The sequence below is a fragment of the Salvelinus alpinus genome, chromosome 20 (assembly GCF_045679555.1).
Source record: "Salvelinus alpinus chromosome 20, SLU_Salpinus.1, whole genome shotgun sequence".
Classification (NCBI taxonomy): Eukaryota; Metazoa; Chordata; class Actinopteri; order Salmoniformes; family Salmonidae; genus Salvelinus; species Salvelinus alpinus.
Genome location: NC_092105.1, coordinates 5,229,574 through 5,256,841, shown reverse-complemented (window position 1 = coordinate 5,256,841; position 27,268 = coordinate 5,229,574). Strand labels below are relative to the sequence as shown.

The following is a 27,268-nucleotide window of genomic DNA, read 5'->3' as shown; positions in this document are numbered from 1 at the left end:
TACATTATTATATGTTTATATATACAGTACATCATGGGCTAATTCCATATTATGCCTATTGTCCACAGTCCCTTGTCTTTACATATCAACTCCACACAACTTTAACTTTAAAACGAGACCTAATACCCTCCGACGGGACTCTACAGTATGTCTCCATGATCTGTGATCCTACAGGCGGAGAAAGGGGTCGTCCTGAACCAAGGTAACTTCCACAGTCTTCTCAGGAGGTAAGGGGACTCGTAAATTAACGCCACTTCCCGGTGATACCCTGGCTCACTGTTGACTGATGACCATCCTGTCTTCTCCATCTCCGCTGAGTCAAGTCCTCTCTCCGATGAAGACCCTGAGAGAAGAACATAGACACATGAGGACGTGCACCGGTCGTTACACTAAGGCCTGGTGTTTGGACATCATTTTTAAATGCTGAGAGTCTGCGTATAAACTTTTATTTTCACCGAAAAGATTATTAATGAATCATTATCGGGTGCTCTATGAGTTAATGAATCATGATCGGGTGCTATATGAGTTAATGAATCATTATCAGGTGCTCTATGAGTTAATGAATCATGATCTGGTGCTATATGAGTTAATGAATCATGATCTGGTGCTATATGAGTTAATGAATCATGATCGCCCCTACGTCCCTACGCTCTAACCACTAGAATACCTGCCGCCCCTACACTCTAACCACTAAGCTACCTGCCGCCCCTCCACTCTAACCACTAGGCTACCTGCCGCCCCTCCACTCTAACCACTAGGCTACCTGACACCTCTACACTCTAACCACTAGAATACCTGCCGCCCCTACGCTCTAACCACTAGGCTACCTGACACCTCTACGCTCTAACCACTAGACTACCTGACACCTCTACGCTCTAACCACTAGAATACCTGCCGCCCCTACGCTCTAACCACTAGGCTACCTGACACCTCTACGCTCTAACCACTAGAATACCTGCCGCCCCTACGCTCTAACCACTAGGCTACCTGCCGCCCCTCCACTCTAACCACTAGGCTACCTGACACCTCTACGCTCTAACCACTAGAATACCTGCCGCCCCTACGCTCTAACCACTAGGCTACCTGCCGCCCCTCCACTCTAACCACTAGGCTACCTGCCGCCCCTACGCTCTAACCACTAGAATACCTGCCGCCCCTACACTCTAACCACTAGGCTACCTGCCGCCCCTCCACTCTAACCACTAGGCTACCTGCCGCCCCTCCACTCTAACCACTAGGCTACCTGACACCTCTACACTCTAACCACTAGGCTACCTGGCGCCACAATGTGGAAATAGATAGTAACAATGTACTTTACCCGATACTGTATTGTCCAATAGGAAAGCCAGGATGCCCACCAGGAGCACAGGTGAGGTCAGAAGAGAATGGAGAAGGACATCAACACTGACCATACCTGTACAGGTATACACACGAACAGGATATGGACAAGACACACATTTAGACACATTGCTGTATTGTCCCTGGCTGTGTAATGTCAGAGTAGCCTGGTCCCAGATCTGTTTGTGACATATAGTCAACTCCATTGATGTCAGAGTAGCCTGGTCCCAGATCAGTGTTTGACGTATAGTCAACTCCATTGATGCCACTGTCAAGCCAAGCAAGTAATTTTTTGACGTGACAGTTCCACAGTGAGTTGGAAAGAGAGCACAAACAGATCTGGGACCAGGCTGATGTCAGACTAGCCTGGTCTAAAGTCTGCTTGGAGGTTGACTATATGGCAGAAACAGATCTGGGACCAGCCTGATGTCAGAGTAGCCTGGTCTAAAGTCTGCTTGGAGGTTGACTATAGGTCACAAACAGATCTGGGACCAGGCTGATGTCAGACTAGCCTGGTCTAAAGTCTGCTTGGAGGTTGACTATATGGCAGAAACAGATCTGGGACCAGCCTGATGTCAGACTAGCCTGGTCTAAAGCCTGCTTGGAGGTTGACTATAGGTCACAAACAGATCTGGGACCAGCCTGATGTCAGACTAGCCTGGTGTAAAGTCTGCTTGGAGGTTGACTATAGGTCACAAACAGATCTGGGACCAGCCTGATGTCAGACTAGCCTGGTCTAAAGTCTGCTTGGAGGTTGACTATACGGCACAAACAGATCTGGGACCAGCCTGATGTCAGACTAGCCTGGTCTAAAGTCTGCTTGGAGGTTGACTATAGGTCACAAACAGATCTGGGACCAGATGTTAGAGAAATGACCTGTATCAATAAAGGCGGTCTGCATGCGGAACCAGTGAGGCAGAACTAGAGACATGAAGACAGCCAAGCCGATGTTGAAGATGTTACGTCCAGAGTCGATGTGTGTGAACTGGAAGTACCTCACGCCTGTAGCCACGGCAATAGAGTACGTTACACTGAGAATAGCACCTGAACAGGGATGAAGAGAGAGAGAGAGAAGGAGAAATTGATAATCTTTTATCAGTTAATTTAATCTGAGTCACTCAACAGAAACATAACATGTAGACTTGTAGGCAGACACGCAGGACGAAGACAGACAGACAGGACAGATAATTAAACTAACCGTAGATAGCCAAGGGTACAGAGGTGATGAGCTGTGTCAGTCGAGGGGACACTCCTAGGGCCAGTCCAAAGATGGCTGTCAGCTGCACTGTCCACCTGGACCCAGACTAGGAGGAGAGAGAAGAGCAGGAGGAAGAGTCAAAACATACTGTCCATCTGGACCCAGACTGGATCAGGGGATAGAGTCGAAACACACTGTCCACCTGGACCCAGACTGGATCAGGGGAATTAGTCAAAACACACTGTCCACCTGGACCTAGACTAGGAGGAGAGAGAGGAGCAGGAGATAGAGTCAAAACATATTGTCCATCTGGACCCAGACAGGATCAGGAGATAGAGTCAAAACATACTGTCCACCTGGACCCAGACTGGATCAGGGGAAAGAGTCAAAACATACTGTCCACATGGACCCAGACTGGATCAGGGGAATTAGTCAAAACACACTGTCCACATGGACCCAGACTGGATCAGGGGAAAGAGTCAAAACATATTGTCCATCTGGACCCAGACTGGATCAGGGGAATTAGTCAAAACACACTGTCCACCTGGACCCAGACTGGATCAGGGGAAAGAGTCAAAACATACTGTCCACATGGACCCAGACTGGATCAGGAGATAGAGTCAAAACATACTGTCCACCTGGACCCAGACTGGATCAGGGGAACGAGTCAAAACATACTGTCCACATGGACCCAGACTGGATCAGGGGAACGAATCAAAACATGCTGTCCACATGGACCCAGACTGGATCAGGGGAACGAGTCAAAACATACTGTCCACCTGGACCCAGACTGGATCAGGGGAACGAGTCAAAACATACTGTCCACATGGACCCAGACTGGAGGAGAGAGAGGAGCAGGGGTCAAACATAGACACTGTATGGGAAATCAGTGCTCACAACGTGTCTCAGAGTAGGAGTGCTGGTCTAGGATCAGTTTAGCCTTTTTAACCATATTGAATAAGAGGGGGGACCTGATCCTAGAGCACCACTCCTACTCTGAGACGCGTTGTGAATACGGTCCCTGGTCTCAGATACAAGTTTTCCCGGACCCAAATTAAGCAGCTAGTCAAGGACTAGGCTTGAGCTGCGTCTGGGAAACTGACCGTCAGAGATAAACGGAGTGCTTTTAAATGGTGCTCACATGACAACATCATTAGTACCTGGCTGAGTCCCAGAGTACAGGTGTTGGGGACACTGCTGCTGAGCCCCAGTGGCGCCCCCATCAGGCCAGCCACCACACTGCCCAGACCCTGGGCCCCAAGGCCCCTGTTACAGGCTGCAGCGGGGGGAGGGGGGACTCCCAGGAGCCGGGCTGTTAGCAGGTACATCCCCACTGAACTGACAGAGGAAGAGAGGGCTGCAACGACACCGGCCGCCATGCCTCGAACTGACAGCAGGGGTAGACCTGCCTCTGCTTCACTCGCACACACACACACACACACACACACACACACACACACACACACACACACACACACACACACACACACACACACACACACACACACACACACACACACACACACACACACACACACACACACACAGTATATACGGAGAGATCATATTTTTATATTCACAACGTTAAAAATATTTCTATATTTGATTGATGACATAGACGGAGACTAAAATATACTAGACAGTCTCTATGTTCCACCACTGGTTATTATCTGATAAACAGGTCACCAGAGACTAAAACACAGCTATCGTTAGCGCTAATGAACTCCGCTGACCTGCCAGAGGGGGGCTGAGCCACGGCACAGTGAAGGAAGTGAGGTCCGACGTTGAAGGTACGGGAAGAGAAGTGTTGCTTGTCTTCAGTGCCGGCAGCAGCTCGGAGACCGAACGGAGACGTAAAACCCCCAAACTCTCCAATACTTCACACAGAGCCCACACACTCATCAGAGGCAGCAGCACCTGCAACAACAACAACAAAAAATACAGTTTCATTTCCATATCTACGGTAATGTGCTTTGATTTTCTTGCTAAAAGGGGAAAAATAAAAAAGAAAGGGATTTCCTCAAACGTTGAAAGTGCATGTCAGAAAGGGTACAATCAATCAACCAATCAGGAGAGACTCACAGAGAGCATTCTGCAGACAGGTAGCTGAGGCATGCTGATGCATGCTGGGAGCATGTAGGAGCGTAGATGCTGGGACAGGAGCACTAGGAGGATGACTGTCCTACACAGAGAAACATGACAGTGTTAGACCTTATAGCCTATCAATCCTATAATATAATATACAATTCAGACATTCAGTTATTACAATTTAGATATTCATAAAAGTTCACAAAAACATGACTGAATGCATGAGAGTTTGACAAGGTAAGGCAAAAAATAGCATTTGAAAACAGAGAACGGACAGACTGACGGACATATAGACACACAGATGGACATAGACGGACAGGCAGAAAGACAGACGGACGGACAGACAGACGGATACACAGAAGGACGGATGGACGGAAGGACAGACAGACGGATACACAGAGGGACGGATGGACGGACGGACAGACAGACAGACGGATACACAGAGGGACGGATGGACGGACGGACAGACAGACGGATACACAGAGGGACGGATGGACGGACGGACAGACAGACGGATACACAGAGGGACGGATGGACGGACGGACAGACAGACTGATACACAGAGGGACGGATGGACGGACGGACAGACAGACAGACGGATACACAGAGGGACGGATGGACGGATGGACAGACAGACAGACAGACGGATACACAGAGGGACGGATGGACGGACGGACAGACAGACGGATACACAGAGGGATGGAGGGACGGACAGACAGACGGATACACAGAGGGACGGAGGGACGGACGGACAGGCAGAAAGACAGACGGACGGACGGACAGACAAATTCACAGAAGGACGGATGGACGGACAGACAGACAGACGGATACACAGAGGGACGGATGGACGGACGGACAGACAGACAGACGGATACACAGAGGGACGGAGGGACGGACGGACAGACAGACGGATACACAGAGGGACGGATGGACGGACGGACAGACAGACAGACGGATACAGAGAGAAACGTACAGTGCAGCGATGGCCCAGTGGTCTGAGCAGAGCAGAGCCGCCTCTCTGTAGATGGAGAAGCCCAGTAGACACAACAGAGGGGCTATGACCAGCGGACCGCAGTGTCTCAGAACCACACCACTCAAACCTGTCACACCCAGAACCAGCTGCACAATGCCCACTATCACAGTCATACCCTGGAGCTACATAGGAACACAAAGAGAGATATTAGATATGGCCCAGCTATAGAATAGAACAGAGGGAGAGAGATTAGATTTGGCCCAGCATTAGACTAGAACAGAGGGAGAGAGATTAAATATGGCCCAGCATTAGACTAGAACAGAGGGAGAAATATTAGATATGGCCCTGCATTAGACTAGAACAGAGGGAAGGAGATTAGATATGGCCCAGCATTAGACTAGAACAGAGGGAGAGATTCAATATGGCCCAGCATTAGAATAGAACAGAGGGAGAGATTAAATATGGCCCAGCATTAGACTAGAACAGAGGGAGAGATTAAATATGGCCCAGCATTAGAATAGAACAGAGGAAAAGATTAAATATGGCCCAGCATTAGAATAGAACAGAGGGAGAGATTAGATATGGCCCAGCATTAGAATAGAACAGAGGGAGAGATTAAATATGGCCCAGCATTAGAATAGAACAGAGGGAGAGATTAAATATGGCCCAGCATTAGACTAGAACAGAGGGAGAGATTAAATATGGCCCAGCATTAGACTAGAACAGAGGGAAGGAGATTAGATATGGCCCAGCATTAGACTAGAACAGAGGGAGAGATTAGATATGGCCCAGCATTAGAATAGAACAGAGGGAGAGATTAAATATGGCCCAGCATTAGAATAGAACAGAGGGAGAGATTAGATATAGCCCAGCATTAGAATAGAACAGAGGGAGAGATTAAATATGGCCCAGCATTAGACTAGAACAGAGGGAAAGATTAGATATGGCCCAGCATTAGAATAGAACAGAGGGAGAGATATGGCCCAGCATTAGACTAGAACAGAGGGAGAGATATTAGATATGGCCCAGCATTAGACTAGAACAGAGGGAGAGATATTAGATATGGCCCAGCATTAGAATAGAACAGAGGGAGAGATATGGCCCAGCATTAGACTAGAACAGAGAGGGAGAGATTAGATATGGCCCTGCATTAGACTAGAACAGAGGGAGAGATTAGATATGGCCCAACATTAGACTAGAACAGAGGGAGAGATTAGATATGGCCCAGCATTAGACTAGAACAGAGGGAGAGATTAGATATGGCCCTGCATTAGACTAGAACAGAGGGAAGGAGATTAGATATGGCCCAGCATTAGACTAGAACAGAGGGAAGGAGATTAGATATGGCCCAGCATTAGACTAGAACAGAGGGAAGGAGATTAGATATGGCCCAGCATTAGACTAGAACAGAGGGAGAGATTAGATATGGCCCAGCATTAGACTAGAACAGAGGGAGAGATTAGATATGGCCCAGCATTAGACTAGAACAGAGGGAGAGATTAGATATAGCCCAACATTAGACTAGAACAGAGGGAGAGATTAGATATGGCCCAGCATTAGACTAGAACAGAGGGAAGGAGATTAGATATGGCCCAGCATTAGACTAGAACAGAGGGAAGGAGATTAGATATGGCCCAGCATTAGACTAGAACAGAGGGAAGGAGATTAGATATGGCCCAGCATTAGACTAGAACAGAGGGAGAGATTAGATATGGCCCTGCATTAGACTAGAACAGAGGGAGAGATTAAATATGGCCAAGCATTAGACTAGAACAGAGGGAGAGAGATTAGATATGGCCCAGCATTAGACTAGAACAGAGGGAAGGAGATTAGATATGGCCCTGCATTAGACTAGAACAGAGGGAGAGATATGGCCCAGCATTAGACTAGAACAGAGGGAGAGAGATTAAATATGGCCCAGCATTAGACTAGAACAGAGGGAGAGAGATTAAATATGGCCCAGCATTAGACTAGAACAGAGGGAGAGAGATTAAATATGGCCCAGCATTAGACTAGAACAGAGGGAAGGAGATTAGATATGGCCCAGCATTAGACTAGAACAGAGGGAAGGAGATTAGATATGGCCCTGCATTAGACTAGAACAGAGGGAGAGATATGGCCCAGCATTAGACTAGAACAGAGGGAGAGAGATTAAATATGGCCCTGCATTAGACTAGAACAGAGGGAGAGAGATTAAATATGGCCCAGCATTAGACTAGAACAGAGGGAGATATTAAATATGGCCCTGCATTAGACTAGAACAGAGGGAGAGAGATTAAATATGGCCCAGCATTAGAATAGAACAGAAGGAGAGATTAGATATGGCCCAGCATTAGACTAGAACAGAGGGAGAGAGATTAAATATGGCCCAGCATTAGAATAGAACAGAAGGAGAGATTAGATATGGCCCAGCATTAGACTAGAACAGAGGGAGATATTAGATATGGCCCAGCATTAGACTAGAACAGAGGGAAGGAGATTAGATATGGCCCAGCATTAGAATAGAACAGAAGGAGAGATTAGATATGGCCCAGCATTAGACTAGAACAGAGGGAAGGAGATTAGATATGGCCCAGCATTAGACTAGAACAGAGGGAGAGAGATTAGATATGGCCCAGCATTAGACTAGAACAGAGGGAAGGAGATTAGATATGGCCCTGCATTAGACTAGAACAGAGGGAGAGATATGGCCCAGCATTAGACTAGAACAGAGGGAGAGAGATTAAATATGGCCCAGCATTAGACTAGAACAGATGGAGAGATTAGATATGGCCCTGCATTAGACTAGAACAGAGGGAGAGATATGGCCCAGCATTAGACTAGAACAGAGGGAGAGAGATTAGATATGGCCCAGCATTAGAATAGAACAGAGGGAGAGAGATTAAATATGGCCCAGCATTAGAATAGAACAGAGGGAGAGATATGGCCCAGCATTAGACTAGAACAGAGGGAAGGAGATTAAATATGGCCCAGCATTAGACTAGAACAGAGGGAGAGGGGGGTGAAATAATCACTGTACAGTACAGATAGAAACAAAATGGCTGAATTGCAGAAAAAATATCAAGAGATGAGGACAGAAAGGGAGATGACATGATATATGTCACACCATTCAACAGTATGGTTTAATTGCAGTGACAGTATGGTTTAATTGCAGTGACAGTATGGTTTAATTGCAGTGACAATATGACTTAATTGCAGTAAATATCGATAAATGGTCTATAAAATATATACAAATAACCTAAGACTGCAGATACATTTGAAGTATGTTGAAGATTTTCTAAACAAGAGTTTATTTCCATAAAACTAAATCCACCATTTTTTTCTCATGTGGGTAGCTACATGTACATTTGTGTGTAAAGTATTGCTGCTGGCAGATGGAACGTTGGTATCCTGTATATATAACTGGGACATGTGATTGTCTCACCTATTATAAGATGAATACATTTACTGTAAATCGCTCTGGATAAGAGCATCTGATAAAATCAAGGTTTCACAAATTTGATCCTGGGGCCCACCCTGGGCGCACATATAGTGTTTTGCCCTAGCAGAACCAAGTAGGGAGAAACACTGTGCCCTAGCAGAACCAAGTAGGGAGAAACACTGTGCCCTAGCAGAACCAAGTAGGGTGAAACACTGTGCCCTAGCAGAACCAAGTAGGGAGAAACACTGTGCCCTAGCAGAACCAAGTAGGGGGAAACACTGTGCCCTAGCAGAACCAAGTAGGGAGAAAACACTGTGCCCTAGCAGAACCAAGTAGGGAGAAAACACTGTGCCCTAGCAGAACCAAGTAGGGAGAAACACTGTGCCCTAGCAGAACCAAGTAGGGGGCAACACTGTGCCCTAGCAGAACCAAGTAGGGAGAAACACTGAGCCCTAGCAGAACCAAGTAGGGGTAACACTGTGCCCTAGCGGAACCAAGTAGGGTGAACACTGTGCCCTAGCAGAACCAAGTAGGGTGAAAACACATTGCCCTAGCAGAACCAAGTAGGCTGAAAACACTGTGCCCTAGCAGAACCAAGTAGGGAGAAACACTGTGCCCTAGCAGAACCAAGTAGGGTGAAAACACTGTGCCCTAGCAGAACCAAGTAGGGGGAAAACACTGTGCCCTAGCAGAACCAAGTAGGGTGAAAACACTGTGCCCTAGCAGAACCAAGTAGGGTGAAAACACTGTGCCCTAGCAGAACCAAGTAGGGAGAAACACTGAGCCCTAGCAGAACCAAGTAGGGTGAAAACACTGTGCCCTAGCAGAACCAAGTAGGGTGAAAACACTGTGCCCTAGCAGAACCAAGTAGGGGTAAAACACTGTGCCCTAGCAGAACCAAGTAGGGGTAACACTTTGCCCTAGCAGAACCAAGTAGGGAGAAACACTGTGCCCTAGCAGAACCAAGTAGGGAGAAACACTGAGCCCTAGCAGAACCAAGTAGGGTGAAAACACTGTGCCCTAGCAGAACCAAGTAGGGAGAAACACTGTGCCCTAGCAGAACCAAGTAGGGGGAAAAAACACTTTGCTAAATTACTAAAATGTCAAATGTACAGTGGGGAGAACAAGTATTTGATACACTGCCGATTTTGCAGGTTTTCCTACTTACAAAGCATTTAGAGGTCTGTAATTTTTATCATAGGTACACTTCAACTGTGAGAGACGGAATCTAAAACAAAAATCCAGAAAATCACATTGTATGATTTTTAAGTAATTAATTTGCATTTTAAAATCGGCAGTGTATCAAATACTTGTTCTCCCCACTGTATATACAGTGAGGGGGAAAAAAGTATTTGATCCCCTGCTGATTTTGTACGTTTGCCCACTGACAAAGAAATGATCAGTCTATAATTTTAATGGTAGGTTTATTTGAACAGTGAGAGACAGAATAACAAACAAAACAATCCAGAGAAACGCACGTCAAAAATGTTATAAATTGATTTGCTTTTTAATGAGGGAAATAAGTATTTGACCCCCTCTGCAAAACATGACTTAGTACTTGGTGGCAAAACCCTTGTTCCGTAGCCAATCACAGAGGTCAGACGTTTCTTGTCGTTGGCCACCAGGTTTGCACACATCTCAGGAGGGATTACACACACCTTTCAGCTCCAAATAAGCAAAGCTAATTTACCAACATTTCTGAAAATGGATATATAGCGTTTTAGAATTAAACTCATCATACGTTAATGTTTATATCAGCCTCTCTCTCTCTCTCTCACACACACACACACACACACACACACACACACACACACACACACACACACACACACACACACACACACACACACACACACACACACACACACACACACACACACACACACACACACACACACACACACACACACACACACACACACACACACACACACACACACACACACACACACACACACACACACACACACACACACACACACATCAATACACTTGTAGGACACTCGTCTCTACCATGCTGTGCACCATCGAACTCATAACCCTTACCTTAAACCGGGTTCGTATCCTAACCCCAAGTCCGCCCTTTACTCTAAACCAGGTTCATTTCCTAGTGGCGCAGCGGTCTAAGGCACTGCATCTCAGCGCTAGAGGCGTCACTACAGACCCTGGTTAGATTCCAGGCTGTATCACAGCGGTCTAAGGCACTGCATCTCAGCGCTAGAGGCGTCACTACAGTCCCTGGTTAGATTCCAGGCTGTATCACAGCGGTCTAAGGCACTGCATCTCAGCGCTAGAGGAGTCACTACAGACCCTGGTTCCATTCCAGGCTGTATCGGTACCCCCTGTACCGGTACCCCCTGTATATAGCCTCCACATTGACTCTGTACCGTAACACCCTGTATATAGCCTCCACATTGACTCTCTACCGTAACACCCTGTATATAGTCTCCACATTGACTCTGTACCGTAACACCCTGTATATAGTCTCCACATTGACTCTGTACTGGTACCCCCTGTATATAGCCTCCACATTGACTCTGTACCGTAACACCCTGTAGGTAGTCTCGCTATTGTTATTTTACTGCTGCTCTTTAACTACTTGTTACTTTTATTTTCTATTTTTTACTTAACACTTTTCTTAACTTCCTAAAGCATTGTTGGTTAAGGGGCTTGTAAGTAAGCATTTCACTGTGAGGTCTACTACACCTGTTGTATCCAGCATTTCACTGTAAGGTCTACTACACCTGTTGTATTCAGCATTTCACTGTGAGGTCTACTACACCTGTTGTATTCAGCATTTCACTGTAAGGTCTACCTATACCTGTTGTATTCAGCATTTCACTGTGAGGTCTACTACACCTGTTGTATTCAGCATTTCACTGTGAGGTCTACTACACCTGTTGTATTCAGCATTTCACTGTTAGGTTTACTACACCTGTTGTATTCAGCATTTCACTGTAAGGTCTACTACACCTGTTGTATTCAGCATTTCACTGTGAGGTCTACTACACCTGTTGTATTCAGCATTTCACTGTGAGGTTTACTACACCTGTTGTATTCAGCATTTCACTGTGAGGTCTACTACACCTGTTGTATTCAGCATTTGACTGTAAGGTCTACCTATACCTGTTGTATTCAGCATTTCACTGTGAGGTCTACCTACACCTGTTGTATTCAGCATTTCACTGTGAGGTCTACTACACCTGTTGTATTCAGTATTTCACTGTGAGGTCTACTACACCTGTTGTATTCAGCATTTCACTGTGAGGTCTACTACACCTGTTGTATCCAGCATTTCACTGTAAGGTCTACTACACCTGTTGTATTCAGCATTTCACTGTAAGGTCTACTACACCTGTTGTATTCAGCATTTCACTGTAAGGTCTACTACACCTGTTGTATTCAGCATTTCACTGTAAGGTCTACTTACACCTGTTGTATTCCGCATTTCACTGTGAGGTCTACTACACCTGTTGTATCCAGCATTTCACTGTGAGGTCTACCTACACCTGTTGTATTCAGCATTTCACTGTAAGGTCTACCTACACCTGTTGTATCCAGCATTTCACTGTAAGGTCTACTACACCTGTTGTATTCGGCGCACGTGACAAATACAATTTGATTTACTATTGTAGTAGTAAAGCCTCTTGATAAAGGCCCTGAAACATGATTTTAATCTAAACATAACTCCAGAATGTTGCCGTAACAACGGAAGCGGCAGTGAGGAGAGGAAGTGGTCTGGTCTGTGGGCTCAGCACCATGGACAGCAACACTACAGTCTGATGTACAGTACCTCTCTGACTGGGTTGGCTCTGGGTAGGATGTCCCCCTCACTCTCCTCACAGTGCCCTCTGCAGGTCGGTTCAGTAACTGCAGGAGAGCAATAGCAGTAGTATCATTAAAACCACAACGAGATACAAAAGGCCACGTTCACACACTCATGTTGTACAACTGATACACAAGGCTTTTGACACAACGGTTGTGACAATTTTTTGATGAGTTTGTCAGCCAAAACAATGTTGTGTCAAATGAGTTTTACATCAGTTGTACAACTTGAGTGTGAACATGACCTGAGGTAAATGGTAAGGTTGATGTAGCTAACTCACCAATCTGGGCAGTGAGGACTACAGCAGGGATAAGGATTTCCAGAGACGGAGCCTGGACCAGAGGGAGGCTGAGGATGACAGAGTTCTGATTGTATTCATGTCTGTCAATGTGTTGACTGCTTGGATTGATCATCACAGACAGGTGTGAGTGAGAGAGTTGAGAGGTAAATGTAAAAAAAAAAAAACGTAAAAAAAAAAAGGGTAAAACGAATTGATTGATTGTGAGTATTCCTCACCATGTCCCCAGACAGCTCTGTATCAGAGTGGAGAGACCGGAGTAGAATAACGTGGAGGACAGTAACTTCTCTCTCTCTCCATCCTGTAACAGTAGATGTTGCTGTAACACACCCAGGACCAGAACCAGCAGAGAGCACTGCACAAAAACCTGCTGTAGGGAGAGAGAGATTCACAAGAACGGCAGAATGAAACTGGTACCAAGAGCAAGCCAGTGGTAGGTAGGTACCAACAGCAAGCCAGTGGTAGGTAGGTACCAACAGCAAGCCAGTGGTAGGTAGGTACCAACAGCAAGCCAGTGGTAGGTAGGTACCAACAGCAAGCCAGTGGTAGGTAGGTACCAAGAGCAAGCCAGTGGTAGGTAGGTACCAACAGCAAGCCAGTGGTAGGTAGGTACCAACAGCAAGCCAGTGGTAGGTAGGTACCAACAGCATGCCAGTGGTAGGTAGGTACCAACAGCAAGCCAGTGGTAGGTAGGTACCAAGAGCAAGCCAGTGGTAGGTAGGTACCAACAGCAAGCCAGTGGTAGGTAGGTACCAAGAGCAAGCCAGTGGTAGGTAGGTACCAACAGCAAGCCAGTGGTAGGTAGGTACCAACAGCAAGCCAGTGGTAGGTAGGTACCAACAGCAAGCCAGTGGTAGGTAGGTACCAACAGCAAGCCAGTGGTAGGTAGGTACCAACAGCAAGCCAGTGGTAGGTAGGTACCAACAGCAAGCCAGGGGTAGGTAGTTACCAACAGCATGCCAGTGGTAGGTAGGTACCAACAGCATGCCAGAGGTAGGTAGGTACCAACAGCAAGCCAGTGGTAGGTAGGTACCAACAGCAAGCCAGTGGTAGGTAGGTACCAACAGCAAGCCAGTGGTAGGTAGGTACCAACAGCAAGCCAGTGGTAGGTAGGTACCAACAGCAAGCCAGTGGTAGGTAGGTACCAACAGCAAGCCAGTGGTAGGTAGGTACCAACAGCAAGCCAGTGGTAGGTAGGTACCAACAGCAAGCCAGTGGTAGGTAGGTACCAACAGCAAGCCAGTGGTAGGTAGGTACCAACAGCAAGCCAGTGGTAGGTAGGTACCAACAGCAAGCCAGTGGTAGGTAGGTACCAACAGCAAGCCAGTGGTAGGTAGGTACCAACAGCAAGCCAGTGGTAGGTAGGTACCAACAGCAAGCCAGTGGTAGGTAGGTACCAACAGCAAGCCAGTGGTAGGTAGGTACCAAGAGCAAGCCAGTGGTAGGTAGGTACCAACAGCAAGCCAGTGGTAGGTAGGTACCAACAGCAAGCCAGTGGTAGGTAGGTACCAACAGCATGCCAGTGGTAGGTAGGTACCAACAGCAAGCCAGTGGTAGGTAGGTACCAACAGCAAGCCAGTGGTAGGTAGGTACCAACAGCAAGCCAGTGGTAGGTAGGTACCAACAGCAAGCCAGTGGTAGGTAGGTACCAACAGCAAGCCAGTGGTAGGTAGGTACCAACAGCAAGCCAGTGGTAGGTAGGTACCAACAGCAAGCCAGTGGTAGGTAGGTACCAACAGCAAGCCAGTGGTAGGTAGGTACCAACAGCAAGCCAGTGGTAGGTAGGTACCAACAGCAAGCCAGTGGTAGGTAGGTACCAACAGCATGCCAGTGGTAGGTAGGTACCAACAGCAAGCCAGTGGTAGGTAGGTACCAACAGCAAGCCAGTGGTAGGTAGGTACCAACAGCAAGACAGTGGTAGGTAGGTACCAACAGCAAGCCAGTGGTAGGTAGGTACCAACAGCAAGCCAGTGGTAGGTAGGTACCAACAGCAAGACAGTGGTAGGTAGGTACCAACAGCAAGCCAGTGGTAGGTAGGTACCAACAGCAAGCCAGTGGTAGGTAGGTACCAACAGCAAGCCAGTGGTAGGTAGGTAGGTACCAACAGCATGCCAGTGGTAGGTAGGTACCAACAGCAAGCCAGTGGTAGGTAGGTACCAACAGCAAGCCAGTGGTAGGTAGGTACCAACAGCAAGCCAGTGGTAGGTAGGTACCAACAGCAAGCCAGTGGTAGGTAGGTACCAACAGCAAGCCAGTGGTAGGTAGGTATCAACAGCAAGCCAGTGGTAGGTAGGTACCAACAGCAAGCCAGTGGTAGGTAGGTACCAACAGCAAGCCAGTGGTAGGTAGGTACCAACAGCAAGCCAGTGGTAGGTAGGTACCAACAGCAAGCCAGTGGTAGGTAGGTACCAACAGCAAGCCAGTGGTAGGTAGGTACCAACAGCAAGCCAGTGGTAGGTAGGTACCAACAGCAAGCCAGTGGTAGGTAGGTACCAACAGCAAGCCAGTGGTAGGTAGGTACCAACAGCAAGCCAGTGGTAGGTAGGTACCAACAGCAAGCCAGTGGTAGGTAGGTACCAACAGCAAGCCAGTGGTAGGTAGGTACCAACAGCAAGACAGTGGTAGGTAGGTACCAACAGCAAGCCAGTGGTAGGTAGGTACCAACAGCAAGCCAGTGGTAGGTAGGTACCAACAGCAAGACAGTGGTAGGTAGGTACCAACAGCAAGCCAGTGGTAGGTAGGTACCAACAGCAAGCCAGTGGTAGGTAGGTACCAACAGCAAGCCAGTGGTAGGTAGGTACCAACAGCAAGCCAGTGGTAGGTAGGTACCAACAGCAAGCCAGTGGTAGGTAGGTACCAACAGCAAGCCAGTGGTAGGTAGGTACCAACAGCAAGCCAGTGGTAGGTAGGTACCAACAGCAAGCCAGTGGTAGGTAGGTACCAACAGCAAGCCAGTGGTAGGTAGGTACCAACAGCAAGCCAGTGGTAGGTAGGTACCAACAGCAAGCCAGTGGTAGGTAGGTACCAACAGCAAGCCAGTGGTAGGTAGGTACCAACAGCAAGCCAGTGGTAGGTAGGTAGGTACCAACAGCAAGCCAGTGGTAGGTAGGTACCAACAGCAAGCCAGTGGTAGGTAGGTACCAACAGCAAGCCAGTGGTAGGTAGGTACCAACAGCATGCCAGTGGTAGGTACCAACAGCAAGCCAGTGGTAGGTAGGTACCAACAGCAAGACAGTGGTAGGTAGATAGGTACCAACAGCAAGAAAGTGGTAGGTAGATACCAATGAGCAAGACAGTGGTAGGTAGGTACCAAGAGCAAGCCAGTGGTAGGTAGGTACCAACAGCATGCCAGTGGTAGGTAGGTACCAACAGCAAGCCAGTGGTAGGTAGGTACCAAGAGCAAGCCAGTGGTAGGTAGGTACCAACAGCAAGCCAGTGGTAGGTACCAACAGCAAGACAGTGGTAGGTACCAACAGCATGCCAGTGGTAGGTAGGTGCCAACAGCAAGCCAGTGGTAGGTAGGTACCAACAGCATGCCAGTGGTAGGTAGGTACCAACAGCAAGCCAGTGGTAGATAGGTACCAACAGCAAGACAGTGGTAGGTAGGTACCAACAGCAAGCCAGTGGTAGGTAGGTACCAACAGCAAGCCAGTGGTAGGTAGGTACCAACAGCAAGCCAGTGGTAGGTAGGTACCAACAGCAAGCCAGTGGTAGGTAGGTACCAACAGCAAGCCAGTGGTAGGTAGGTACCAACAGCAAGACAGTGGTAGGTAGGTACCAACAGCAAGACAGTGGTAGGTAGGTACCAACAGCAAGACAGTGGTAGGTAGGTACCAACAGCAAGCCAGTGGTAGGTAGGTACCAACAGCAAGACAGTGGTAGGTAGGTACCAACAGCAAGACAGTGGTAGGTAGGTACCAACAGCAAGCCAGTGGTAGGTAGGTACCAACAGCAAGCCAGTGGTAGGTAGGTACCAACAGCAAGCCAGGGGTAGGTAGTTACCAACAGCATGCCAGTGGTAGGTAGGTACCAACAGCATGCCAGAGGTAGGTAGGTACCAACAGCAAGCCAGTGGTAGGTAGGTACCAACAGCAAGACAGTGGTAGGTACCAACAGCAAGCCAGTGGTAGGTAGGTACCAACAGCAAGCCAGTGGTAGGTAGGTACCAACAGCAAGACAGTGGTAGGTAGGTACCAACAGCAAGCCAGTGGTAGGTAGGTACCAACAGCAAGCCAGTGGTAGGTAGGTACCAACAGCAAGCCAGTGGTAGGTAGGTAGGTACCAACAGCATGCCAGTGGTAGGTACCAACAGCAAGCCAGTGGTAGGTAGGTACCAACAGCAAGCCAGTGGTAGGTAGGTACCAACAGCATGCCAGTGGTAGGTACCAACAGCAAGCCAGTGGTAGGTAGGTACCAACAGCAAGACAGTGGTAGGTAGATAGGTACCAACAGCAAGAAAGTGGTAGGTAGATACCAATGAGCAAGACAGTGGTAGGTAGGTACCAAGAGCAAGCCAGTGGTAGGTAGGTACCAACAGCATGCCAGTGGTAGGTAGGTACCAACAGCAAGCCAGTGGTAGGTAGGTACCAAGAGCAAGCCAGTGGTAGGTAGGTAGGTACCAACAGCATGCCAGTGGTAGGTAGGTACCAACAGCAAGCCAGTGGTAGGTAGGTACCAACAGCAAGACAGTGGTAGGTAGGTACCAACAGCAAGCCAGTGGTAGGTAGGTACCAACAGCAAGCCAGTGGTAGGTAGGTACCAACAGCAAGCCAGTGGTAGGTAGGTACCAACAGCAAGCCAGTGGTAGGTACCAACAGCAAGCCAGTGGTAGGTACCAACAGCAAGACAGTGGTAGGTACCAACAGCATGCCAGTGGTAGGTAGGTGCCAACAGCAAGACAGTGGTAGGTAGGTACCAACAGCATGCCAGTGGTAGGTAGGTACCAACAGCAAGCCAGTGGTAGGTAGGTACCAACAGCAAGCCAGTGGTAGGTAGGTACCAACAGCAAGACAGTGGTAGGTAGGTACCAACAGCAAGCCAGTGGTAGGTAGGTACCAACAGCAAGACAGTGGTAGGTAGGTACCAACAGCAAGACAGTGGTAGGTAGGTACCAACAGCAAGCCAGTGGTAGGTAGGTACCAACAGCAAGCCAGTGGTAGGTAGGTACCAACAGCAAGACAGTGGTAGGTAGGTACCAACAGCAAGACAGTGGTAGGTAGGTACCAACAGCAAGACAGTGGTAGGTAGGTACCAACAGCAAGACAGTGGTAGGTAGGTACCAACAGCAAGCCAGTGGTAGGTAGGTACCAACAGCAAGCCAGTGGTAGGTAGGTACCAACAGCAAGACAGTGGTAGGTAGGTACCAACAGCAAGACAGTGGTAGGTAGGTACCAACAGCAAGACAATGGTAGGTAGGTACCAACAGCAAGACAGTGGTAGGTAGGTACCAACAGCAAGACAGTGGTAGGTAGGTACCAACAGCAAGACAGTGGTAGGTAGGTACCAACAGCAAGACAGTGGTAGGTAGGTACCAACAGCAAGACAGTGGTAGGTAGGTACCAACAGCAAGCCAGTGGTAGGTAGGTACCAACAGCAAGCCAGTGGTGGGTAGGTACCAACAGCAAGCCAGTGGTAGGTACCAACAGCAAGCCAGTGGTAGGTACCAACAGCAAGACAGTGGTAGGTACCAACAGCATGCCAGTGGTAGGTAGGTGCCAACAGCAAGACAGTGGTAGGTAGGTACCAACAGCATGCCAGTGGTAGGTAGGTACCAACAGCAAGCCAGTGGTAGGTAGGTACCAACAGCAAGACAGTGGTAGGTAGGTACCAACAGCAAGAAAGTGGTAGGTAGGTACCAACAGCAAGCCAGTGGTAGGTAGGTACCAACAGCAAGACAGTGGTAGGTAGGTACCAACAGCAAGACAGTGGTAGGTAGGTACCAACAGCAAGCCAGTGGTAGGTAGGTACCAACAGCAAGACAGTGGTAGGTAGGTACCAACAGCAAGACAGTGGTAGGTAGGTACCAACAGCAAGACAGTGGTAGGTAGGTACCAACAGCAAGACAGTGGTAGGTAGGTACCAACAGCAAGACAGTGGTAGGTAGGTACAAACAGCAAGACAGTGGTAGGTAGGTACCAACAGCAAGACAGTGGTAGGTAGGTACCAACAGCAAGACAGTGGTAGGTAGGTACCAACAGCAAGCCAGTGGTAGGTAGGTACCAACAGCAAGACAGTGGTAGGTAGGTACCAACAGCAAGACAGTGGTAGGTAGGTACCAACAGCAAGCCAGTGGTAGGTAGGTACCAACAGCAAGACAGTGGTAGGTAGGTACCAACAGCAAGACAGTGGTAGGTAGGTACCAACAGCAAGACAGTGGTAGGTAGGTACCAACAGCAAGACAGTGGTAGGTAGGTACCAACAACAAGACAGTGGTAGGTAGGTACCAACAGCAAGACAGTGGTAGGTAGGTACCAACAGCAAGACAGTGGTAGGTAGGTACCAACAGCAAGACAGTGGTAGGTAGGTACCAACAGCAAGCCAGTGGTAGGTAGGTACCAAGTGCAAGACAGTGGTAGGTAGGTACCAACAGCAAGACAGTGGTAGGTAGGTACCAACAGCAAGACAGTGGTAGGTAGGTACCAAGCGCAAGACAGTGGTAGGTAGGTACCAAGTGCAAGACAGTGGTAGGTAGTTACCAAGCGCAAGACAGTGGTAGGTAGGTACCAAGCGCAAGACAGTGGTAGGTAGGTACCAACAGCAAGACAGTGGTAGGTAGCTACCAACAGCAAGACAGTGGCAGGTAGGTACCAACAGCAAGACAGTGGTAGGTAGGTACCAACAGCAAGACAGTGGTAGGTAGGTACCAACAGCAAGACAGTGGTAGGTAGGTACCAAGAGCAAGCCAGTGGTAGGTAGGTAGGTACCAACAGCATGCCAGTGGTAGGTAGGTACCAACAGCAAGCCAGTGGTAGGTAGGTACCAACAGCAAGCCAGTGGTAGGTAGGTACCAACAGCAAGCCAGTGGTAGGTAGGTACCAACAGCATGCCAGTGGTAGGTAGGTACCAACAGCAAGCCAGTGGTAGGTAGGTACCAAGAGCAAGACAGTGGTAGGTACCAACAGCAAGCCAGTTGTAGGTAGGTAGGTACCAACAGCATGCCAGTGGTAGGTAGGTACCAACAGCAAGCCAGTGGTAGGTAGGTACCAAGCGCAAGACAGTGGTAGGTAGGTACCAACAGCAAGACAGTGGTAGGTAGGTACCAACAGCAAGACAGTGGTAGGTAGGTACCAAGCGCAAGACAGTGGTAGATAGGTACCAAGCGCAAGACAGTGGTAGGTAGGTACCAAGCGCAAGACAGTGGTAGGTAGGTACCAAGCGCAAGACAGTGGTAGGTAGGTACCAACAGCAAGACAGTGGTAGGTAGGTACCAACAGCAAGACAGTGGTAGGTAGGTACCAACAGCAAGACAGTGGTAGGTAGGTACCAACAGCAAGACAGTGGTAGGTAGGTACCAACAGCAAGCCAGTGGTAGGTAGGTACCAACAGCATGCCAGTGGTAGGTAGGTACCAACAGCAAGCCAGTGGTAGGTAGGTACCAACAGCAAGCCAGTGTTAGGTTGGTACCAACAGCATGCCAGTGGTAGGTACCAACAGCAAGCCAGTGGTAGGTAGGTACCAAGAGCAAGATAGTGGTAGGTACCAACAGCAAGCCAGTGGTAGGTAGGTAGGTACCAACAGCATGCCAGTGGTAGGTAGGTACCAACAGCAAGCCAGTGGTAGGTAGGTACCAACAGCATGCCAGTGGTAGGTACCAACAGCAAGCCAGTGGTAGGTAGGTACCAAGAGCAAGACAGTGGTAGGTACCAACAGCAAGCCAGTGGTAGGTAGGTACCAACAGCAAGACAGTGGTAGGTAGGTACCAACAGCAAGACAGTGGTAGGTAGGTACCAACAGCAAGCCAGTGGTAGGTAGGTACCAACAGCAAGCCAGTGGTAGGTAGGTACCAACAGCAAGCCAGTGGTAGGTAGGTACCAACAGCAAGACAGTGGTAGGTAGGTACCAACAGCAAGCCAGTGGTAGGTAGCTACAAACAGCAAGACAGTGGTAGGTAGGTACCAAGCGCAAGACAGTGGTAGGTAGGTACCAACAGCAAGACAGTGGTAGGTAGGTACCAACAGCAAGACAGTGGTAGGTAGGTACCAACAGCAAGACAGTGGTAGGTAGGTACCAACAGCAAGACAGTGGTAGGTAGGTACCAACAGCAAGACAGTGGTAGGTAGGTACCAACAGCAAGACAGTGGTAGGTAGGTACCAACAGCAAGACAGTGGTAGGTAGGTACAAACAGCAAGACAGTGGTAGGTAGGTACCAACAGCAAGACAGTGGTAGGTAGGTACCAACAGCAAGACAGTGGTAGGTAGGTACCAACAGCAAGACAGTGGTAGGTAGGTACCAACAGCAAGCCAGTGGTAGGTAGGTACCAACAGCAAGCCAGTGGTAGGTAGGTACCAACAGCAAGCCAGTGGTAGGTACCAACAGCAAGACAGTGGTAGGTACCAACAGCATGCCAGTGGTAGGTAGGTGCCAACAGCAAGACAGTGGTAGGTAGGTACCAACAGCATGCCAGTGGTAGGTAGGTACCAACAGCAAGCCAGTGGTAGATAGGTACCAACAGCAAGACAGTGGTAGGTAGGTACCAAGCGCAAGACAGTGGTAGGTAGGTACCAACAGCAAGACAGTGGTAGGTAGGTACCAACAGCAAGACAGTGGCAGGTAGGTACCAACAGCAAGACAGTGGTAGGTAGGTACCAACAGCAAGACAGTGGTAGGTAGGTACCAACAGCAACACAGTGGTAGGTAGGTACCAAGAGCAAGACAGTGGTAGGTAGGTACCAAGCGCAAGACAGTGGTAGGTAGGTACCAACAGCAAGACAGTGGTAGGTAGGTACCAACAGCAAGACAGTGGCAGGTAGGTACCAACAGCAAGACAGTGGTAGGTAGGTACCAACAGCAAGACAGTGGTAGGTAGGTACCAACAGCAAGACAGTGGTAGGTAGGTACCAAGAGCAAGCCAGTGGTAGGTAGGTAGGTACCAACAGCATGCCAGTGGTAGGTAGGTACCAACAGCAAGCCAGTGGTAGGTAGGTACCAACAGCAAGCCAGTGGTAGGTAGGTACCAACAGCAAGCCAGTGGTAGGTAGGTACCAACAGCATGCCAGTGGTAGGTAGGTACCAACAGCAAGCCAGTGGTAGGTAGGTACCAAGAGCAAGACAGTGGTAGGTACCAACAGCAAGCCAGTTGTAGGTAGGTAGGTACCAACAGCATGCCAGTGGTAGGTAGGTACCAACAGCAAGCCAGTGGTAGGTAGGTACCAAGCGCAAGACAGTGGTAGGTAGGTACCAACAGCAAGACAGTGGTAGGTAGGTACCAACAGCAAGACAGTGGTAGGTAGGTACCAAGCGCAAGACAGTGGTAGATAGGTACCAAGCGCAAGACAGTGGTAGGTAGGTACCAAGCGCAAGACAGTGGTAGGTAGGTACCAAGCGCAAGACAGTGGTAGGTAGGTACCAACAGCAAGACAGTGGTAGGTAGGTACCAACAGCAAGACAGTGGTAGGTAGGTACCAACAGCAAGACAGTGGTAGGTAGGTACCAACAGCAAGACAGTGGTAGGTAGGTACCAACAGCAAGCCAGTGGTAGGTAGGTACCAACAGCAAGCCAGTGGTAGGTAGGTAGGTACCAACAGCATGCCAGTGGTAGGTAGGTACCAACAGCAAGCCAGTGGTAGGTAGGTACCAACAGCAAGCCAGTGTTAGGTTGGTACCAACAGCATGCCAGTGGTAGGTACCAACAGCAAGCCAGTGGTAGGTAGGTACCAAGAGCAAGATAGTGGTAGGTACCAACAGCAAGCCAGTGGTAGGTAGGTAGGTACCAACAGCATGCCAGTGGTAGGTAGGTACCAACAGCAAGCCAGTGGTAGGTAGGTACCAACAGCATGCCAGTGGTAGGTACCAACAGCAAGCCAGTGGTAGGTAGGTACCAAGAGCAAGACAGTGGTAGGTACCAACAGCAAGCCAGTGGTAGGTAGGTACCAACAGCAAGACAGTGGTAGGTAGGTACCAACAGCAAGACAGTGGTAGGTAGGTACCAACAGCAAGCCAGTGGTAGGTAGGTACCAACAGCAAGACAGTGGTAGGTAGGTACCAAGCGCAAGACAGTGGTAGGTAGGTACCAACAGCAAGACAGTGGTAGGTAGGTACCAACAGCAAGACAGTGGCAGGTAGGTACCAACAGCAAGACAGTGGTAGGTAGGTACCAACAGCAAGCCAGTGGTAGGTAGCTACAAACAGCAAGACAGTGGTAGGTAGGTACCAACAGCAAGACAGTGGTAGGTAGGTACCAACAGCAAGACAGTGGTAGGTAGGTACCAACAGCAAGACAGTGGTAGGTAGGTACCAACAGCAAGACAGTGGTAGGTAGGTACCAACAGCAAGACAGTGGTAGGTAGGTACAAACAGCAAGACAGTGGTAGGTAGGTACCAACAGCAAGACAGTGGTAGGTAGGTACCAACAGCAAGACAGTGGTAGGTAGGTACCAACAGCAAGACAGTGGTAGGTAGGTACCAACAGCAAGCCAGTGGTAGGTAGGTACCAACAGCAAGCCAGTGGTAGGTAGGTACCAACAGCAAGCCAGTGGTAGGTACCAACAGCAAGACAGTGGTAGGTACCAACAGCATGCCAGTGGTAGGTAGGTGCCAACAGCAAGACAGTGGTAGGTAGGTACCAACAGCATGCCAGTGGTAGGTAGGTACCAACAGCAAGCCAGTGGTAGATAGGTACCAACAGCAAGACAGTGGTAGGTAGGTACCAACAGCAAGAAAGTGGTAGGTAGGTACCAACAGCAAGCCAGTGGTAGGTAGGTACCAACAGCAAGACAGTGGTAGGTAGGTACCAACAGCAAGACAGTGGTAGGTAGGTACCAACAGCAAGCCAGTGGTAGGTAGGTACCAACAGCAAGACAGTGGTAGGTAGGTACCAACAGCAAGACAGTGGTAGGTAGGTACCAACAGCAAGACAGTGGTAGGTAGGTACCAACAGCAAGACAGTGGTAGGTAGGTACCAACAGCAAGACAGTGGTAGGTAGGTACCAACAGCAAGACAGTGGTAGGTAGGTACCAACAGCAAGACAGTGGTAGGTAGGTACCAACAGCAAGCCAGTGGTAGGTAGGTACCAACAGCAAGACAGTGGTAGGTAGGTACCAACAGCAAGACAGTGGTAGGTAGGTACCAACAGCAAGCCAGTGGTAGGTAGGTACCAACAGCAAGACAGTGGTAGGTAGGTACCAACAGCAAGACAGTGGTAGGTAGGTACCAACAGCAAGACAGTGGTAGGTAGGTACCAACAGCAAGACAGTGGTAGGTAGGTACCAACAGCAAGACAGTGGTAGGTAGGTACCAACAGCAAGACAGTGGTAGGTAGGTACCAACAGCAAGACAGTGGTAGGTAGGTACCAACAGCAAGACAGTGGTAGGTAGGTACCAACAGCAAGCCAGTGGTAGGTAGGTACCAAGCGCAAGACAGTGGTAGGTAGGTACCAACAGCAAGACAGTGGTAGGTAGGTACCAACAGCAAGACAGTGGTAGGTAGGTACCAAGCGCAAGACAGTGGTAGGTAGGTACCAAGTGCAAGACAGTGGTAGGTAGTTACCAAGCGCAAGACAGTGGTAGGTAGGTACCAAGCGCAAGACAGTGGTAGGTAGGTACCAACAGCAAGACAGTGGTAGGTAGGTACCAACAGCAAGACAGTGGTAGGTAGGTACCAACAGCAAGACAGTGGTAGGTAGGTACCAACAGCAAGACAGTGGTAGGTAGGTACCAACAGCAAGACAGTGGTAGGTAGGTACCAAGAGCAAGCCAGTGGTAGGTAGGTAGGTACCAACAGCATGCCAGTGGTAGGTAGGTACCAACAGCAAGCCAGTGGTAGGTAGGTACCAACAGCAAGCCAGTGGTAGGTAGGTACCAACAGCATGCCAGTGGTAGGTAGGTACCAACAGCAAGCCAGTGGTAGGTAGGTACCAAGAGCAAGACAGTGGTAGGTACCAACAGCAAGCCAGTTGTAGGTAGGTAGGTACCAACAGCATGCCAGTGGTAGGTAGGTACCAACAGCAAGCCAGTGGTAGGTAGGTACCAAGCGCAAGACAGTGGTAGGTAGGTACCAACAGCAAGACAGTGGTAGGTAGGTACCAACAGCAAGACAGTGGTAGGTAGGTACCAAGCGCAAGACAGTGGTAGGTAGGTACCAAGCGCAAGACAGTGGTAGGTAGGTACCAAGCGCAAGACAGTGGTAGGTAGGTACCAAGCGCAAGACAGTGGTAGGTAGGTACCAACAGCAAGACAGTGGTAGGTAGGTACCAACAGCAAGACAGTGGTAGGTAGGTACCAACAGCAAGACAGTGGTAGGTAGGTACCAACAGCAAGACAGTGGTAGGTAGGTACCAACAGCAAGCCAGTGGTAGGTAGGTACCAACAGCAAGCCAGTGGTAGGTAGGTAGGTACCAACAGCATGCCAGTGGTAGGTAGGTACCAACAGCAAGCCAGTGGTAGGTAGGTACCAACAGCAAGCCAGTGTTAGGTTGGTACCAACAGCATGCCAGTGGTAGGTACCAACAGCAAGCCAGTGGTAGGTAGGTACCAAGAGCAAGATAGTGGTAGGTACCAACAGCAAGCCAGTGGTAGGTAGGTAGGTACCAACAGCATGCCAGTGGTAGGTAGGTACCAACAGCAAGCCAGTGGTAGGTAGGTACCAACAGCATGCCAGTGGTAGGTACCAACAGCAAGCCAGTGGTAGGTAGGTACCAAGAGCAAGACAGTGGTAGGTAGGTACCAACAGCAAGCCAGTGGTAGGTAGGTACCAACAGCAAGACAGTGGTAGGTAGGTACCAACAGCAAGACAGTGGTAGGTAGGTACCAACAGCAAGCCAGTGGTAGGTAGGTACCAACAGCAAGCCAGTGGTAGGTAGGTACCAACAGCAAGCCAGTGGTAGGTAGGTACCAACAGCAAGACAGTGGTAGGTAGGTACCAACAGCAAGCCAGTGGTAGGTAGCTACAAACAGCAAGACAGTGGTAGGTAGGTACCAAGCGCAAGACAGTGGTAGGTAGTGACCAACAGCAAGACAGTGGTAGGTAGGTACCAACAGCAAGCCAGTGGTAGGTAGGTACCAACAGCAAGCCAGTGGTAGGTAGGCTACAACAGCAAGCCAGTGGTAGGTATGTACCAACAGCAAGACAGTGGTAGCTAGGTACCAACAGCAAGACAGTGGTAGCTAGGTACCAACAGCAAGCCAGTGGTAGCTAGGTACCAACAGCAAGACAGTGGTAGGTAGGTACCAAGCGCAAGACAGTGGTAGGTACCAAGCGCAAGACAGTGGTAGCTAGGTACCAACAGCAAGACAGTGGTAGGTATGCTACAACTGCGATTAAAAAACAACCTGCATATGGTCTGTGGTCACTGCATGTTTCTCCACACCGGTTCATGTTGAACTGTTTCAAGAGTAGGTACACATCTAATATATACTATAATATATGCTATAATGCAGACATTTTTATCCAAAGCAACTTACAGTCATGAGTACATATATTCAACTTAACTACAACAATGGCTTTGTCACGTAGCTGAGTGACCAAGGGGCTTACTTGTACCGCCAACAGGAGGTTTAGAAAGCAGGGTGGCTGTTGGTTCACACTTGAGATTTCTGTCCTGCTGGTGCTTTTGGTTTCGTCAGGAAGCTCCGGGTCAAAACGCTGACCTACGTCCATTATCATACACGGCTGTTTTCTTCTTGTCAAAACTACTTACATGAATACAGATTTCCTTCTCTCTCTCACTCGCTTTTCTTCTCTCACTCCACTCTCTCTCTCTCTCTCTCTCTCTCTCTCTCTCTCTCTCTCTCTCTCTCTCTCTCTCTCTCTCTCTCTATCTCTATCTCTCTCTCTCTCTCTCTCTCTCTATTGCTATATATCTCTCTCCCTCTCTCCTTCTCTCTTGCTCTCGGTCTTCAACTCATCCGCTGCAAACACCCATACAACAACAACAGCGGATCAGCTGAAACGTAGCCATTCTGTCCCC

At 48.9% G+C, this 27,268-nt stretch overlaps 1 protein-coding gene across 2 annotated transcripts; it reads right to left on the bottom strand.

Moving 5' to 3' along the window:
* Positions 1-27,268, bottom strand: slc23a3 (solute carrier family 23 member 3). Of its 2 annotated transcripts, none has more exons than XM_071354355.1 (12): positions 26,836-27,268; positions 13,361-13,512; positions 13,125-13,192; positions 12,812-12,888; positions 5,598-5,779; positions 4,619-4,718; positions 4,270-4,453; positions 3,697-3,950; positions 2,537-2,642; positions 2,215-2,382; positions 1,319-1,414; positions 1-343 (listed from the first exon to the last, which is right to left on the bottom strand). In XM_071354355.1, exons 1-12 carry the CDS (start codon positions 26,962-26,964, stop codon positions 141-143), a joined length of 1,719 nt encoding a protein of 572 aa, XP_071210456.1. In that variant the 5' UTR covers positions 26,965-27,268; the 3' UTR covers positions 1-140. The 2 variants fall into 2 exon arrangements, with proteins under 2 accessions (XP_071210456.1, XP_071210457.1); XM_071354356.1 differs by having other exon boundaries at positions 3,697-3,947.